Source organism: Manis pentadactyla, chromosome 16, assembly GCF_030020395.1.
Source record: "Manis pentadactyla isolate mManPen7 chromosome 16, mManPen7.hap1, whole genome shotgun sequence".
In the NCBI taxonomy this organism is placed as follows: Eukaryota; Metazoa; Chordata; class Mammalia; order Pholidota; family Manidae; genus Manis; species Manis pentadactyla.
In genome coordinates, this window is record NC_080034.1 from 34,763,048 (window position 1) to 34,781,437 (window position 18,390).

The following is an 18,390-nucleotide window of genomic DNA, read 5'->3' on the forward strand; positions in this document are numbered from 1 at the left end:
CTACAACCAGGTGGCTTTACAGAAGAATTCTATCAAACATTGAAATAAGAGTTAATACCTACCCTCAAACTACTCCAAAAACTGAAGAGGATGGAAAACTTCCAAATTCTTTCAATGAAGCCAGCATCACTGTCTCGCTGGAGAGGGATTTCAGCCCCAGGCAAGTTCACTCTGGATTCAGGGAGACCAGATAGCAACAACAGAACATTGGGGGTAAAAGGGTTTATACCAAGCTCTATTCTTGTGATAGCAGGTCGAATGCTGGAATCACATCTGCCTCTGGCAAGTTCACAGTCCGTCTCTGTCTCTGCCTCCAGGCCTCTCTGCCTCTGCGCAACCCCGGGCAGAGCAGTAGGCAGAGCTCCTTATATAGCAACACAGGCAATTATGGCTCACCACCGACAGGTGTGCAAGCGTGTGCCTGTGAGCACTGCACATGTGCAGTGGGCAGGTGAGGGTCAGGTGAGGATCCCAGTCATGGTAACTTCCATTTTCCCTACAATCACCTGATACCAAAGCCGAAGACACTGCAAACAAAAGAAAATTACAGACTAATACCCCTCATGAACATCGATGCAAAAAATCCTCAGCAAAATATTAGCAAACTGAATTCAAAAATACATTAAAAAGGATTATCACTATACCAACTATGGTTTATTCCAGGGATACAGGTTCAAAATCTGCCAATCTGTGATATATACCACATTAACAAAAGGAAGGATAAAAACCATATGATCATCTCAGCAGATGATGAAAAGCATTAAAAACTCAGCATCGCTTCATGATAAAAACTCTCAGCAAGGTGGGTTCAGAGGGAACATATCTCAACTTCATAAAAGACATATGACAAACCCACAGCTACCAGCATAACAGATGATGAAAAGCTTTGTGAGACCTGAACTTCATACATTTTGGGGGCTCCCCTTTAAGGAAAGAATAAAAAATCAAATTTTAATTTTAAATTAGAATTAGTTTAAATTAAGTTCAAAAGTGAATACAAATAATGGAAAACACAGCAAATCACACAGTTTTAAAGATGACAAGTAACATCATAAAACCTAGAAAATCGACACCCTTTAGTGATTGCGACACCTCTCTGGAATACTTAGGCCCAACATTGTTTGGCTGCATACTCTGATCACCCTTCACATGACAATGATGTCTTAATATTGTGTAAGAATAGAAAGATTCCTTAGCCTTTTCTTTCAGCATGGTTGATCAAAATGTTTTGAATTATGGACACTTTAGAAGTATCTTTCATCTTCATAACTCACACTGGCACAGACATGTTTATAGAACTGTTGTCAAATCTGGGGAGGCCATTACCAAGTTTCTCTCATGTACAGCAGCAAGAGTCCAGGACAAGTCAAGAATTCCTAATCTTTAATACCATTTGCACTGAAGAGTCTGGTGCATTGATAGTTGCACTTGCTGCATTGCCCAGCATGTTTCTGACAAAAAAAAACTTGTTTTGAGCAGGCACTGAGTCTTCCTCTTTTAAGTTCACACGTCCAATGACTAGAACAATTTTCCACGGACAAGCTTCTGGCTTCACACATTTCAAGTCTTCTTTCCCCTCCATGAGTCACCTGTCAGGTTCTGTAGGATGCACTCCTACTGCAACAACACTGGCCTTGCCTCCTCAAGTCATGGTGCAGGTGATGGGCACAGTGTGCAGTAGAAGTCTTCCTGAACACCATCCTTACCCCAAGATGACCATCAATAACTCAACTAAACACTGTAGTGCCTGCAAAGTACAAAAATTATATCCTCACTCCAAACTAAGTATGTCCCCAACTCAAATTCCCTTTAGCCAAATCCCCAAAATGCAGCAACACCCGACAGAAGAAGTGTGATGGAGGGGGAGTTGGAAAGGAAAAGAGGGACAAGTTTCAACTGAATGCGAGGTATCTGCTCTTGCAAATTTTATTAAACCTGGGGAACATGTGAACGCATTCCCATGGCCCATTGCAGGGACTTGGAAGGGGTCTGAGGGGGCCTCAAGCTAGACCTTCCTCTTAACCATAAATCCTCCTCAGCTTTCTATCAACCTTTCATGCTCCTGACCCAACCTCACACACCTGACGACCCTGCTTCCTACTTTTGTCAGAGAACAGGAGAGAACCTGCCCAAGCTCCCGTTGCCACTGCCTGCCTGCCGGTGGCCCACACCCCATTCTGCACTGTCCTCTCCCTCCCACATCAGCCATCTCTCCCTCTCAGATGGGTCATTTAACCAACATTAAAAACACATGGTAACTTCTCCTTACTCAAAAATAAACTCTCTTGCCCCTACACCTGTTCCATTACTACCCATTTCTCCACTTTTATGACAGCAAAATTCCTTCAGAAAGAGGCTCCTGCAGCTAGGCTTCCCAGTTTCGCCTACCCAGTGGCCAGTCCTCAGATGCTGGGTCCAAGCGGCACCTCCACAAATGGCCACTCCCTTCACCTGGAAGCGCGTGCAGCCTCCACCCTCCCGAGCTCTTCCTTCCTTGCTAGCAGCTTCTTCCCAATCTCCTTTACTGGTTCCTCACTGCCTCCCCGGACCTTGTAACTCTAAGTTGTCCCTGGCACCACCTCAGTCCGTCTTTCTTCAGTCCACACTCACCCTGTCTGAGTGACTCAGCCAGGCTGGTGACTTTAAGTACTAGCTGTGGACTGAAGACTCAAAAATGCTCATCTGCAGCCAGGATCTCTCCACTGAGCTCCAGAGCCCTGTACCTGGGTGTCTCCTCCACATTTCCACCCGGCTGTGTAGTCAGCACCTCAGCCTAGTCTGTTCTGATCTAACCCAAGTCATGATCCCAAGTCATTAAAGGCATCTCCATCCCTCCATTTGTTCAGGCTCAACCCACAAAGTCAGCCACAGCTTTGCTCTCACCCACATCCAACCTGTCAGCAACTCTTATTTGTCTCTACCTTCAAACCTAGTCCAGAATCTGACTTTTCTCAACTAAGTTCCCTGAGCTCTGTGCCATCACCACCTATGACCCAGATTATCAAGTTACTACCTCCCTGGCCTCCCGCTTCCTCCCTTCCAGGACACTCTCCTTAGAACCCAAGGTAGCCCATGTCCCTTCACAGCTTAAACCCTCCATGGTCCCCATCCCAGAGAAAACTCCACAGGCCCTGCACTTCTTACCGCACTCCATTTTCTATCACACAGTATTTAGCCCCTTCTAATATTCTCTGCACTTCTTTTATTTTGTCGTTCCCCACCCCCCACCGCTGCCCACAACCAAGGTAGGCAGTATTTTTGGTCACCACTGTATCCCCTTTGCCTGGAATGGTGCTGAGCATGTAGCAGGTGTTGACTGAGGGTCACCACAGCCAGGGCTCTGGGCTGAAAGGTACCCTGATAATGCTTGCAAGGTATGGACAAGCTTTCAAACTTGGGGCCTGCTCACAGCACCTTCCCCTTTGGGGCACCCTCTCACATAGGCGGAACTTTCTCTCTCCTAGTCTGGGGCCCCTTTCACCCCACCTGTTCCTCCTGCTGCCTGGTGGGCCTGAGCCTGTGGCTTCCAGAGACCACCTTCCCCTACCTGGAGGTCAGCAGATTCTCACATCCGACCCTGTGGACCTGCTCCCAAAGCCTTCCACAGCCCCAGCCCCTCATCAAGTCCACACTCCTCTCTGAACCAGCTCAGACTCTTCCTACCATCAGCAGGAGGGCAGGACAGGGCTGCCCGAAGAAGGCAGGGTGGGAGGGGAGCCCCAGGAACCACAGGCCCAGCATGGCCTCCCAAGTCTGTGTACCCAACAAGGCACTGCACGTGAAATTGCCCAATACGCATGATCTGGCATGGGAAGCACCTCATTCTCCAACAGCTCAGTCACCTAAGCCTGAGACACCCCGACCCAGAGAAGCCCTGTGGCTGTGTGTGCTCCCATTACCAGCCATGCCCTCTCTTGCACATCCTGACCATCAGCCATTTGCCAAAGCCCACCTGGGCCCTGGCCACACTTGTGTGTCCTGGGTGGGGGCAGAGTCTCTGTGGGAGCAACCAGGTAGGTCTGGAGTCTGCTTGCCCCCCAACCCTCTTGATCTTGGCTCCCTATCCATCTCAAAGTCCCTCTGATAAAAACACCCTTATATTTAAACTGATTTAGGTCAAGGGAACAGTGAAGTTCCAGGCATCTGCCAGAAGCCCAGGTCAGGTGTTTCAGGCTGTGGGTTGCCAGGACAGCACACCACAGAGGCCCGTATAAGCTGGCACTTTCCTGCTGGCCTGGCAAGAACTGACCCCAAGGTTTTCCTCAAGTGCTCAGCACACAGAAGGTGCTCAATGAACTGGGGCGACATGTCCCAAGGTATGCTGATTAAGAAAGGGTCCTGCAGTAAAAGGAAATCATGTGTGGCGTGTAAGGCATCAGCTGCCAACAGCCTCCAAAGTGCCCCTGACCAGGAAACCAGTATTCTGCTTGGCATCCCTGGGTACCTGGTTTCTAGACTCAGCATCCCAACACCCTGGGAGGGCTGGTCCCTTCTGTCATTTTTTAAAAACTTGAACTTTTGAAAAGAGCAACAGAATATGTGTGTACAGTTGTAGAAGGAAGAAGGCCCACTGTATAGCCATCCCCACCACAAGAAAACTACTTACCGTTCAGCTTTCTGTTCTGCAATTACCTCCACATTTCTAGACAACATACTTACATTGCTCTCTTGAACTTTCAGTCTTACAGATTATTTGTTGGCTTCCTACTGCGGACAATGACTTGGCCCTTTTACTCTGTACACACACATGAACATACTTCCCTCTGTTTCCTAACAGAGTTCAAGCACCAGTTTTTAACAGAGCAAAATTCATTTGCGTATGTTCACATTATTATTTGTACATCACAGCTGAGTCATGCAGGGTCTATGGTTTCTCTTCCCTAATATTTTTAAATTTGGAATTAATAAATTGTCTATTTTTATTTGCTTAATTTTCTGTCTCAGATTCATGCCCCAACCTGTGATAGAAGCACAAATCAAGGGCTGACACTTTCAGACTCATCAGATGCTCTTGAGGGCCTGGGGCCCTGCCTGGTGCAGCCTGGACACCACAGTCCCAGGCCTTCCTCCAGCGCAGTCCCTTCCTGGCCCTCTCTCTCTCTTGGGTTCCCACAATTCCACATCTTTCTATGCTTACTCCTCTTTTCCAGGCAGCTTTGAGAATAGCTGCACAGGAGGTCAGTTTTTTGAGGCCCCTACAGACTTTTTTGGAGTGGTTCTATTGCTCTGGTATCCACTGGGGTCTTCCCTCTTGGTGAGCCCCTTCTTTGAAGCAAGGGGGGGTCTCAGCTCCCCAGGAAAGGGGCTGGCTGCTCCTTGACCAACAGCTCCTGCCCCCACTCCCGCATGGGGCTTCCTGTTCTGACTGCTGCCCACCCGAGGCTCTTGCCCTTTCCACCACCTGCTCTTCTTGCTGTGGGCTCCTACTGGCAGTTTCCCTGATCAGTCAGGAGGCACTGACAAGGGGCACGAGGGGGCTGGCTCACAGTCCCACAGCTCTCTGCCAGGCACAGCAGTTGTGAGGCCACCAGACCCCTTGCTCTGCCCAGTTGCTTGCTCACCTCCACCGTGCACTTCTGATTTCCTCTGAGGATCTCCCATCATCTTCATGACAACTGTGTGGTCAATATTTCTGCCTCATGATGTGGGGAAGACTGCCACTCCTCTGCAATACCCCCGCCAAATGTTTTTAACATTTTCAGACGTATTAAGTGTATCCTCTACACCCATGAGCTCACTCAGCATATACACCATCCTGATCCTCCCTTCGGACAACCTTCACTCTTCACCTTCGGCATCCTTCCTTGGGGAGGGCTGTTTCTCCCCCCAAGACCCAGGCACACTCTCATGTTGGTGCTCGTTTTTTCCTGTCTCCCCAATATGTAACCTCCTTGCTGCCAGCAAAGGCTTGGCCTAGCAGACCCACCTTCACCCTAGAGCCAGGCCTCGGGGTCTCCCAAGGCAGAACCACACAACAGAGACCAGGGGAGCAGCTATTTAGCCAGGACATTTACCAGACACATGACCTCCCACATCCACCCCAGACAGTGCAGAGACACTCTCTGCACCAAAAAGCACCCCCATCTCTTCCAAACTCCGGCCAGGGGGACCTTCTACTTTTTTTAATGATTATCCAGGTGGCACTCAGGAGAACTGGTGAAACAGAGAAATCCAAACTTTCATATGATTGGTTTAATTTTTTTCAGCAGGAGAAAAAAGAATAAAGTTACAAGATTCTTTTAATATTTTCACAATGTTAAAACTAAAACTGAGCTCTAGGCTATGTGTGTTAAGTAAATCTAAAACACAAAAGGGTTAAATAAGATTTTCTCTTTTAAAGATACAAGAATTTAAGCTTTCCTTACATTTGACAAACTTCACAGAACAGATACTGCAGGGGAACAAGCCCCTTCCCCCCACCCCCAGCTCTACCATCAAGAAGGGACTATGGGCTGCAAGCCCTGTGTGCCTCTGGGCTCCCCAGAGAGCCTGCTTCCCATCGCTGCCTTGCAGCAGCAGTTGGTGGGGCCTGAGGAGGGCCGGAAGGGTGTACGGGTGACCCCTTCGGGATCAGAGCTTGGCAGGGGGCCTAGGTGGGCTGCCTCACCGAGGATGGCCGAGTACTGGCCAGAGGGCCGTGGCTTGACAACAGTGGTAAACGCAGGCAGACCTGGTCCCTCTGCCCTGGGCTGCCCTAGAGCAAGACACCGGTCTGGGTCCTGAAGCAAGAATAAGGCTGGAGATTTTGCATCGGATTCCATTCTGGTGGGGATGGGGTGGGAGGAAGAGGTTGGGAAGAGCGTGGTTTCCTACTTCAGTATTTCAGATCAAAAAACACTTGTAGTTGCACGTGTTCAGCTGTTAATTTGCAGACAGAGTTGAACTGTTTGTTGTGATACAAAAGGGAAAGTTGCTGGGTTAAACTATTCCAGGAGCCTGTGTGTGGGCAGATCCGAACTGCCTCTGCGGGAGCCTCTGACTCTCGCCAACCTGGATCAGATGGGGGCGCTGGGGCACTTACCCCGACTCCAGCTTTTGAGGGAATTCTTAACCTTGTCTACTCACCTTACCCCTTCTGACTGGTGATGATTTCCTGACATGGGCAAACAGGCCCACCCACCCTTCCCACCTGGCCTGAGTTGTGGCTACTCAACTCCTCTCTGCCCACGTGAAGAGGCACAGGCTGAAACGCACGCCCTCCCACCCCTGCCTGGCAGAGCAAACATCTCCCTCAGAGCTGGGCCATGGCCACAAACTGCTGCTCTAGACAGACCAAACCCACTGTCCCTCTGACACATGCTGCCTCCTCTTATGACACTTGCTCTGTGGTAGATGTGGACCGTGTCCTGTGGTAGATGTGTGACTACAGGGCCACACAGCCACGAGAGGCGAGGCCACAGCACCATCCTCTTGGCTCCTGGGGGCTGTGCAGGCTCCCGCTGAAAGGGGCAGAGTCCCACTGATTCCTGGTGGCCACAGAACGCCTCTTTACAACCTCCCAGTGCGGAGATCTGGCTGCAGAGGCTGTTGTGCAGATGCCAGCTGCAGCCACTGTGCTGCGATTAGCCTTATGTGATTAATCGCCAGGTCCCTGCACCTGGCAAATGGCAAACCAGAGCCAGTGGGGGCAGGATGTGCCCGCCCCTGGCTACTTCTCATGACCATGGGTCCTGTGTAGAAAAGGTGGGTCTCGTACGTGGACTAGTCTTGAGTGGAGCTAATTTTCAAAGACAGGCTATTGTTTCTCTTCTCCTGTGATGAGAGTTTTTTCAAAGAAAGTCAGGTAAAAAATTTTCATAAGAACCTGCCCCCATCCCCATTTCCAGCTCTGTGGGAGAGCAAGGCCACACCCACTAGCCATGTGGCCAATCTCAGCAGCCTCCTGTGGCCAAGGCACACGTGGCCATCAGGTATCCTGGCTACTGGGACTAAGTAAGTGAAGAGGTGAAAGGCCGAACACTGGCCAGAGTTTCTGGCAAAGCCATGTGCATCATGGAAACTTTAACACCAGCTTCTACTCCTCTATTAACTCAGAGTCTCTGTCTGGAACACTTTCCACTTAAGGCTTTTTTTAAGTTTGACTCCAGCAGTGACAGGTATGTGTTGTTTTAAATCCACTAGCCATGCTCAAAAAAAAATATTCTTCATGTTTTAATTGTATACAATGGCTAGCAGGCACCTTAGTAACCAGCCAGAAATCAATTTCAACCACCATCAACCCCTAAACTACAGTACCAGGATGGCTGGCTAAAGAAAGGAAACAGACTGGCTGTTGTCCGACGCGTGCCCAGTACAGGTGTCTGGCTGACTTTGTCCTAAATAAGGCTAACATTAGTGAACTAAGAACAGCGTCACGTGGCGGCCGCACCTGGCGTTCAGGAGCACCCCTCCCCAATGCGCTGGCAGGAGCGCCCCACTTTCCGGTCCAATTTCACCATTTTCATGATGGCTTCCTCTCGGCCGCGGCCCATGTGGTCAAACGTACAATCATGCTGCTCGGGGAGGCGATGTAACATACAGAACACATAACCTGCAACAGCGGGAGAAGCAGAGAGAACAGACTATTAGGGTGGCCTCCAAATGCCCAAAGCCCAGCCCTCTTGGGTCCTGAGGACAGTAGGGGCATCTCAGTGAGTGGACAATGGCCACAGCAAGGACAAGGGCCACAGCAAGTGGGGGTGACCAAATAACTCCTGCTGAAAAGAGTTATTATAGCTCCCTCATCCCCTAATAAGAGAGCCAGCATTTCCACATCTCACAGCTCCAACTCAAGTCAGTCTGATACGGTCCTCAGAACACCCCAGGGGCACAATCCCTGCCAAGGACGGCTGCTCAGACAGTGTTGCCCTGCCTGGACCCTGACGGTGCAACACCAGTGAGACACACTGGAAATGAGTGGATGCTGAGCCCCTTCCCTCCCAGCAGTCATACAGTAGGGAGATCACACAGCTGCCAGCTCTGCACTTTCCCCGGCATTGGCAAACTGTAACACCCACCACAGGACACCCACCGTTGCTAGGAGGCACAGAGGGAGCAGAAATGACTCCAGCTTATGTATGTTCTACTTCCTGTACACCTAGGGCTTGGGGGGTGGGGGTGGGGGTGACCAAACCACAACCTGCAAGTGAGTGACGGCTGTCACAGGAAAAGGATGATGTCAAGTGCTGTGCAAGACATTACATATAGATAGAGGAGAGAATAGAAATGCTGAGCTCTAGTCACCCTCTCAAAGGAACCTGATGCTTCTAACTCCACCTGGTAGGTCCCCACACTCAGGGCTTCCCACTGCTCTACCCTCCTGGAAGTGGAGGAGGCTGCACAGTCAGTCTGTTTTCTGGAGCAGAGAGGTCCAAGGGAGACCTGGTGAGGCTGGTATAACAAAGGATTGGGGAGAGGCCCTCAGAGCATCAGCAGAGGGCAAAAGGAACAGAGCTGCATCAGGATGTGGCCCCTTCCCTTCCCACTTCAGGTCCATTTCTAGGAATGCTGATGAGTGGTTGCAGTGAGGGGATAGACACCTGATGTCTCCTGGGTCTGTCTGGCCCTCTTCTTCAGGGAGGTGGGGAAGAGAAGGTCTGGGCTGAGAAAACATCTGGCTGGCACCTCACCTCCACCTCATCTCATCAGCTGTTATCTGGCCAAACCTCCAGGCTCTGTGGGCCTAGACCAGGTCCAAAGGACCAACCTATAGGTGATTCCAAACCCTTTCCTAAACCTCCTCACCCCCTATGCACCTGGGGCAGGCATCTCACACCTGCCCTGCCAGGCCAATGCTCTCCTCACTCATTCTCCAAATGAAGAGCATCCCTTTGACCAGAATAAATGGGCAGTCACCCCTTGCAAATTGTGACTGGTCCATCTTGACATCCTCAATTTCTTTTCTTCTCAAAGACAAAGCATGGAGAGAGTTACTTTAGAAGAACACCAGAAAGTTGAAGCAAAGACTGTGTGGCTGGATTAGACAACAGTTTCAACAGCCTTAACTTTTAAGACTAAATTCACCTACAGAATATTCCTCAACCTACACTCACAGTTCTGCTCTGATGCTTTGAGTTCATGCTGTATACGGGGCATGTGTACGTGGCCCAGGAGCCTGAGTGACCACGCTGAGTCTGGACCATCCATGTGCAAGAAAACACATTATTAACTGCTTTCCAGGGAGAACAGGGCAATATGTTTGACTCTAAATTGGGATTAGGTTAAAAAACAGAACAGAGATGAATTTTTTGTCTCCTGAGAAGCTGAGCTCCCACTTGGTCCAAAGGCAAAGTTAAGATTAATGAGCTCATGTGTTATATTTACTGATAAGTTCATTACTCGAAGATATTGGATACCAGTTGTCTTTCTCCTAAAGGATTTCACAGCAGAAGCATAGATGACCTCAATATGCATCTTCCCTCTATCTAACAAGATTTTTGTAACAAAGCCCACCTGGTGGGGGAGAATTTGCTGCCAGGCTGGGGCTTGGGGTGGGGGCAGAAGTACTAGGGTGGCCAGAAATGTGTGCAGCCACCTCTGTCACCAAGTCCTGACATATTTCTGTAACATCAACATCTATAGTAAGGGGCTGAATGACCCCTGCTGTCCTTTCCCCTCCCTTTCTTCAAGATACTGGGATGATATAGAATAAGGTCCCAGGGTCTCTTCTCTCCTTTTGATGAATGGCAGTTGGCTGAATAAAAGTAACAGGAAATGGATTACCCTGAAATTTACTTTCCCCAGCTCAGTCTAACACCTCATTAGTCAAAAGCAGACTAGGGTGGAGGGGAGAGGCTTCAGATTTGTCCTCACTACATCCCCACCCCCAAGCTTTGCTTAGCTTGCCTTCCACCAGGTAGGAGGCTGCCACCTTGGTGGATTTGAGAGCCCCAGGCTCTGTCTGGAGAAGGAAACCGGGTGTGACAACCATATCAATTCCCCGATATTCTTTCTACCTGCTCAAGGATTCTCCATCTAGCCCCAAACACCTTATTTCTCTTTCCAAGTTCTGTCAACCTTGGTTAGAAACACCTTGACATTTAGCTTTGATATTTGAAAAGTGAAAACCACTGAACAGCAGCTAAATTTTGGGAGCAGTGCTGGTAACAATGAAAATATACAATATTGGAATTTACTGGGGAAAAGTTGGGGGAAAATTTCAGAAGGCTAACTGTTCGGAAGTTGCTGTACTGAAGCTAGTAGATGGCATAAATTAAGTTCAATTCCATCTCCTGTCAGGATCACTCACCAAGAGGAAGTTACATGTGAGAACCTGTCCCAATGCTGAGTAGGCATTATTTCCCCATAGCAGCCAATGGCAGAATGCATCTCAGTGTCAGTAGCTAGGAGCTGGCAGTTCTGGGCAGGGGGGAGGATGGGAATAACTGGTAGGTGGGACAAATCTTTATCCTCTTTCCTTGGTATTCACAGATCTATTTCCAGAAACCAGGGCAAGTGTCATAAACTTGCAATTACTCTCTGAATTTTTCAGACCAAGGTGGGTATGGAAGGAGATGAGTTCTGGCTGCTGTGGAAGATGACTGCTCTTAATTTCAGTAATGAATGCAGGGCAGTTTCAAAGCACAAGGGGATTATACCACCTCCGTCTTGGCTAGGCCATCCTCCACACCATTCATCAGAAACCAATCGGGGCCTTTTCCAGAGGGGGTCTAGCAAGGCAGTGTCAGAAAGGCTGAAAGCACAACAGGCACTGAACTGATCCATTACCTGCAACATGGGCTTTAACATTATCACCCAGGGTACTGTAGGGAAGGCCCCCACCCCCTTTCCCTACTGTTCTATGAGGATAGCTGCCTGCTGCTTCACCCCAGATATGTCTGGCCTTGAGAAACCTGTTGTACCCATGGGAAAGGAGCTAGGTAAGGGCCATGAAGGTCACATGCATACGCATCTTAAAACACTTATGTAACCATGAATTAGCAGTATAGCAGTATAAGAAGTACAGCTCTGTGCAGAATAAAGTGGCCTGTTTACACACCCTCCATGACGTCTCTCGCTGCCTTCTTTGCTCTTCGCGTTGCCCCAAAACCTCAAAGGCAACCCCCAGACCCTGACAGGTACCATGCAGTGTGTGTGTGATTTTAAAGTTATACATATCAAAACTGGACTCACTCACTCATTCAACTACATACCATCTATACCCTCATTCTCCTTGTTGCCGCACAGTCCAACACGTTGTAACTATAAGAACAATTTCAATATACGTCTGTTTTAGATACCATACAGTGTGTAGGAGCAAGAAGGAGCAGAATATGATTAAAAGGATGCAGACCTCCCAAAAGAGAGGAGAACACCCATAGCAAAAAAAGTTTTTGAAAATATCATGTGCCTGCTAATGTGGTTTCACCTCGGCCCTTGTTCCTGCTGTGTCACATGACTGGCTGCCCTGCTCCTTGGAGCCCTACATTACTGATTTTCCATAAATACTGGCCTAGGAGGAGGCCACAGAATTCCTTTAAGGCTGCTGGAGTTGTTTTCAGTAAATCTGCACAGAATGCTCAAAACTTGTGCAGGCGTTTCTTTGCCTGCTGGCGCTGAAGAGCAATTTGGGATGAGCCCTTGATTAAAAAGGGCGGTGAAGCAGCAGCTCTGTGAGCACTTTTGTTCCATGGCTGCCCCCTCTCCGCCTGCCCCTACCTGGCTTCTGACAGGCCATCCTGGGCATGGGAAGAGGGAGAGGAGGCACAAGTGGGGAGACCAAAACACAGCAGGTGATACCACTCAGACCCCTGTGAGCTGGGCTGTAAGGTCTCCACAGGGTTTCCAGCAGCTGCACCCTCAGTTTGAAAAAACCTTCTATAACTAAGTAAGCAGCATCAGGAAGGGAGGAAGAGGATGCCTGCCTGGATGACCGCAGTGGCTGGCCACCCAGGGCTCCTCCCAGCACCCTGCAAAAAGCCTGTGGTTGTGGACAGCAAGAGATGGAGGGAAAGCAGGAGCTTCCTGGACTGTCATATCAGAGGCACAAGATTAGAGCACCAGGCCGAAAAGTACTATTCAAGACCTATCTAGTCCTCTGTTCCAGAAGGATTCCACGTGAACGAGAAACGAGGAAGGCAGCATTCAGGTTACTGCCCATAAACAGAGAGGCCTGGGGGGATTCTGGTGGGAGGGCAGGTATGGCACTAGAGGCCGCTCACTAGGTAGAATCATGCACAACCAGACTCGGCTCCCCTGACACAGAATTGGGGCCTATGGCCCCAATAAGCCACATGTCACATGGACCTGAAGATGCTCAAGTTGGATAGCCCCCAAAACACATTCCCAGTGGAAAACAGGACTGATGCTCATTCTTCCAACACGCATAAAAGCCTGACAAGCAGGCTTCTAATAATGTTCATATGGTGAGAATCAAACTTCTGACCTGACCCTTCAGCTTTTAAAGCTACATCTGAAAGTCATACAATTCATTCAGATGCCTTCATCAACAGCTAAATCTCACCTCTGTTTACACAAGGAGGAGTGTAGGTATTTTAAGACTAAATAAACAGGACTGAGAACAATTTGCACAAATACCATCATTAGGCACAGATGACACAACATTCACACCTGGCTCTAAGTGCTAGGCAAGTTGTAACAATAGCTCCTGTTTCACTCACTTGTATAAAAATCAGCAGCAATCACTAACCAGAGGAACACTCAGAGGCCTTGACCAGGGCTGGAGGAGAGGGATCAGGGCTCTCTACCTCCCACCCTGAGGGCAGCGGAAGCAGGTAACTGGCCTCATCTGCCAGCGTCCTTCCCTCCACTACTCTCCAACCCACAGGCCATGGGGAATGGTTACTGTATTGGGGCTGTGGAAGGCAAGTGGGGGGGAGCTGGAGGACTGAGTGGGGGAGCCAACCTTATACCCCTGCCCTTGGCTGAGGTCCCAGACCCCAGGTTAGCACTTCCCTCTGTACACTAGGGAGTGGGCAGGGGTTTTTCCATGGAATTTCCTGAGAGAGACAAAGTGATGCCAGAATTCACATTCAAAGTCTGAGCTCTTGACATTTTTATACAATCCCTGACAGACAGAAATGCTGCTTATCAGCCTTATCTTGGAGTAAAAGGCATCATTTAAAGCTGGAAAAGCTGGGCAGCTCCGGATACTTTGGACTTTAATTAAACATTTGTTTTCTTATAGACACCCCCAGCCCCAACTTGTAGGCTCACCAAAAGTGGCCGTTTTAGTAAAGCCACAGACCAGGGCAGGTCTCAGTTCCAGCTGCTTAGGTTTTTTTTTTTTTTTACCTCACTTTCAAGAAATGTTTCACACTTCCTTCCTAATTTGAATTTCATATTGTCAAAGGTTCAAGCAGAACCTAAAAATACTGACAAGCCTTGGGGACCAAGGCCCTGCAAAATGATCCAAGGGTGCGGCCTAAGGTGGCAGAGTAGTGTGCATGCTGTCTGTGCTCAGACACATCTTCCCCTGCGCGTCTGCCCACCAGCCCTCCCAGCCTGCAGCTCAGCAAAAAGGCCCGGGCAGGTGTACCCAGTTAGGAGGAGAAGCAGAGACTGCTCCTATTCACGTGCATGGGCCCAGCAGACACAGCCTACCCAGGACCTCCTAGGGCTTCCTGAGAACATACAGCCCCTCCAAATATCAACTCATCAATAGGTACCACCTGTTATCTAAAGTGTCTGTTCAAAAATAAATGACAAATATACCTGACCCATGTGTCTAAAATCACCAGGCAAGCTTGTTAGAAAAAAGAATCACCTTTTTCCAGCAAGGTAAAAGTTTCTTAAAGCTCAGGACAGCTAATTGACCTCATAGCTCATTTTTAAGTACATGTTGGGAACAGCAGGTGGCTACAGGAAAGCTTGTTGGAAAGCATTAGCCATTTACACTCCCACCAGCAGCAATCCTGGATTACACCACATCGACTGACCTGATGCCCAAGGCAGAACCTGCAGCACAGGAATGTATTAAAGGATCTTAATGCATTTTACTTCATCAGGCCCATGGTACAGGCAAAGCAGCTGCAGATGTTTTGGGAATGGAATGCATCTGCTTCACATTCTCCTCCATCCCTGGCTTTGCACGGTGGAGGGAAATCATCACACTCCAACAAACAGAACTGGATCCCAGCTCACTGAGTTGGCTCACACCGTGATGGGCTGGGGGAGAGAATGCATGAATGGACAGAGGTCAGCTGCCCAAGGTGCTAGAGCCAACACCAGAGTGAACCACCAAGCTGGGCATCAGTCTGTTAGTCCCTTTTCAAAGGGAAGGAGAACTTGCAATTTAGAAGAGCCCACTCTAATCAACAATAAAAACCACTAAACCATACTGAGAAATTTAAAACAGAATCAATCAATCACCTGTATTACCCTAAATCAATGAATGTATCAGTTAGATACAGCTACAAGTAAGAACAGAAAGGAGTGTGAAATACAGCAAAGACACAGCTGTGTGCAGGGAACTCCTAAGGCAGCTGTACACTCGGGCAGGCAGTTCTGAGAGAGCAGTCAGCAGCAAAGGCGGAGAGGACCGTGTCTTGGGCCAGCGCAGGGATGCTCCGGGTGCAGTCTGTACACGCCACAATTTACAAGTAGAAAAAATTCACCACTCTTGGTATCCTTTATTGTCATCTCTCCAGACAGCCCCATTCCTGCAAAAACTGACTTCATTTCTTTTCTCTGTGGGGAATGTCTGCCCTATCCCAGTGTGGATAAAATGAGAGTTCCTGTGGCCAGGATTCTCACCTGGCAGTGGTTGACTAGCTCATTGCACACCTGTGGGCAATACATGGCTATTGACTCTATAAAACGAGCTCCGCCCAGTGCTCTGCGCGCCATACGGTGGCAGGGCTGCAAGGCTGCAGGAGAGCAGAGCAGAGGCTGGAGTGGTAGCAGTGCCGAGGACAGAGGCCCAGAGGACGGCTGTGCGGGACAGCTGTGCGGACAGAGGGTTCCCAAAGGCAGAGACCGGCTTGCTGACACAGACGTGCTCTGAGTGAACGGGATTCTAGTGACTGACCTGCCACCTGGAAATAAAGTTGGGTATAACCCTTTCACCCCCAAGAACGCTTTGCTGTCATTTTCTTTGGTCACACTGAATCCATAGCAAACTTGCCCAGGGCTGAAACCCATTGGCAAGATACCCAGTAATGTCTCCTTCTGTCATCCAACTTGGACAGCCTCACTTTACCTGCTAATCAGAGAACAAGTCTTTCCACCCTTCATTCCTGCCTCCACCTAGGAAAAACCTATTCCTATTTTTGCCACCTTGCGGGGTGGGAAGTGCAGTGGGGAGACTGTGCCAGCACTCTGACTTGTGAAAACCCTCCAGTGAGTAAGCCCTTTAGCCCCTCAAGGAGAAAGGGGCTGGCTTGCAGTATGCTAAGCTTTTTTATTTAGAGATAAACATATACTTAAAACTAAGAGAAAATGGCTCAAGGCAGTTTTTGCCACAGGATAATTGCTCTTTCAAACATTTCCTTTCAGTAGTAGAGCAGACAGCATGAACTTCCTGGTACCTAGGGCAGTTTTAGGGATCCAAAACACCCTAGAAGGTGACTGTATACCCGGTTTTCTCTCTGTCCCCTCCCTCCACCCTCTTCCTCCCTATGAGCCTTAAGACTAGTAAGGTACTGACAGGAAGCTTCTGTTTTTTTGTTTTGTTTTGTTTTTGTTTTGGATGACCTTCTCCTCCTCTCAGCAGGCTCCTGATTTGTTTGGCCTTCTCTTTCAGCAGTCCCTCCTCCTTCAAGGGATTATCTTCCCAAATACAGAAGTCTGCTAGGAAACTAACTCCAAAGCTGTAGCAGAGGCATGAAAAGAAGTCACAGCTATGCTAACTAGCTACCCAAGAGCTGCCAAGGACATGGTCTGCGCCCATGGGGAAAACTCAACTGCCAGGCTCCTGGCACATGGTCTGCCATCCCTGAAAGCCAAACGACAAGAGCCAGTTCATTCAAGTGTACAGAATGTCCAAGGGACAATGCTGCCACGAGGCATCAAGACTATACATGCCAAGTGTGTCTCTCCAGGACACTTGGAGAAGAAGGGATACTTCCTCCCCCTTTATCTCTATGGACCTCTCAATCACATGCTGGGGTCATATGGGAGTACAAAGAGGACGGACTGGAGTTGGAAGAGACCTATGGCTTAGCCCACCCATTGTTATGGCAAGTCCCTTAACAAAGCAACCTCAAGTTCTCTTGGTGGTAATCCAGTGAGGAACCTATATTTTGGAGCTTAAGTACTGGATTCAAGTTACACATGCACTGCTTTGACAGTTGCATGGCTGCGGATAAGCTATTTAACCTTCCAGAGCCTCGGTTCTATCTCCTATAAAATGGGTTTGTTATGGGTATGAAAACGACTAGTGCACATGCAGCGCCGGCTCAAGGAACGTTGGCTGTTACTGAATGGCTCTTCCCACCAATGGTCATCCCTCTCACCTACACCAACTAACATGGCTTGACTTCAAGGCTGGGAGCTCCCTGCTGTACCCCTCTTTTACCTCTCAAGTCTTGACTCTGGCTTCCTTCTCCTTTGAGAAACTGCTACTCTAACAAAGAAGAATAATGCAGAAATCTTCCTCTGAACACGTGATGCACCAGTTCCCTCCATCACGCTCCACAGACCTCATTGTACAACTACAAATGCATGGTAAGGGACAAGCCCAGTAAAGATTTCTGTTGAAGATATGCAAATTTTAGAGAAACCTGATTTAAATATATGAAGACTACACAGGGCAGCCTGGAAAGCACTCACTGGTTAGGGACACCATGAAAGGACATGGAAACTTTCCAAGGACAGCAGAGAACAGCTTCTTTGCTCCTGTGGGGGTTTCTCCACAGGTATGGCTGAGAATTCTGCAAGCCTCTCATAACCAGAAGCAGAACATGTGCATTTTCAAGTTTGGGCACGTACTGACTGTGTGGAAGAATCCATGTCTATTTCCCTGAGACTGTTGGGCTGGGAGCTGCAGTGGAAGGATGAGAGAAAGGAATGGGCTATAAACACTCTGCAAACAATCTATGTTTTTACCCAAATGGTGCTAGCATCACATGCACCTATTTCATGGGCTGCCTTTAAGAATGAAGTCTCTCTACATGACTCTTGTTTTCACCACAGTTAACTTAAAAAGGTCATTCTGAGGACCACAGAGTATAAAGCACTCTTTTCTCAATTTTCACAAAATTTGAGCCTTAACGTCACAAGTCTCACAACATCTGCTATCCATGTGGTGGGGGGGGGGAGGCAGGAGGAGTACAGAGGGGTGGGTGGTGATCACACGCCTAGATAAGCTAGCTTCTTGATTCTGTTTTTAAAGTTAGTGTATTTAAAAATGCCTGCCCTGACACAGAGAAGACAAGTAGTGACTCCACAACATCTTACTACACTGACGGGCAGTGACTGTCATGGGGTTTGTGGGGGGAACTTGGTGAAGGG

The 18,390-nt window shown here is 48.8% G+C and overlaps 1 protein-coding gene across 1 annotated transcript in view; it reads right to left on the reverse strand.

Moving 5' to 3' along the window:
* Positions 1 to 6,177: 6,177 nt before the first annotated feature.
* ZFAND3 (zinc finger AN1-type containing 3) overlaps positions 6,178 to 18,390 on the reverse strand; it is a 428,063-nt gene continuing 415,850 nt past the window's right edge. The window contains exon 7 of the mRNA XM_036907135.2: positions 6,178 to 8,530. Within this exon, the coding sequence (XP_036763030.1) occupies positions 8,376 to 8,530 (155 nt within the window). The 3' untranslated portion in view covers positions 6,178 to 8,375. The remainder of the gene's footprint in view (positions 8,531 to 18,390) is intronic.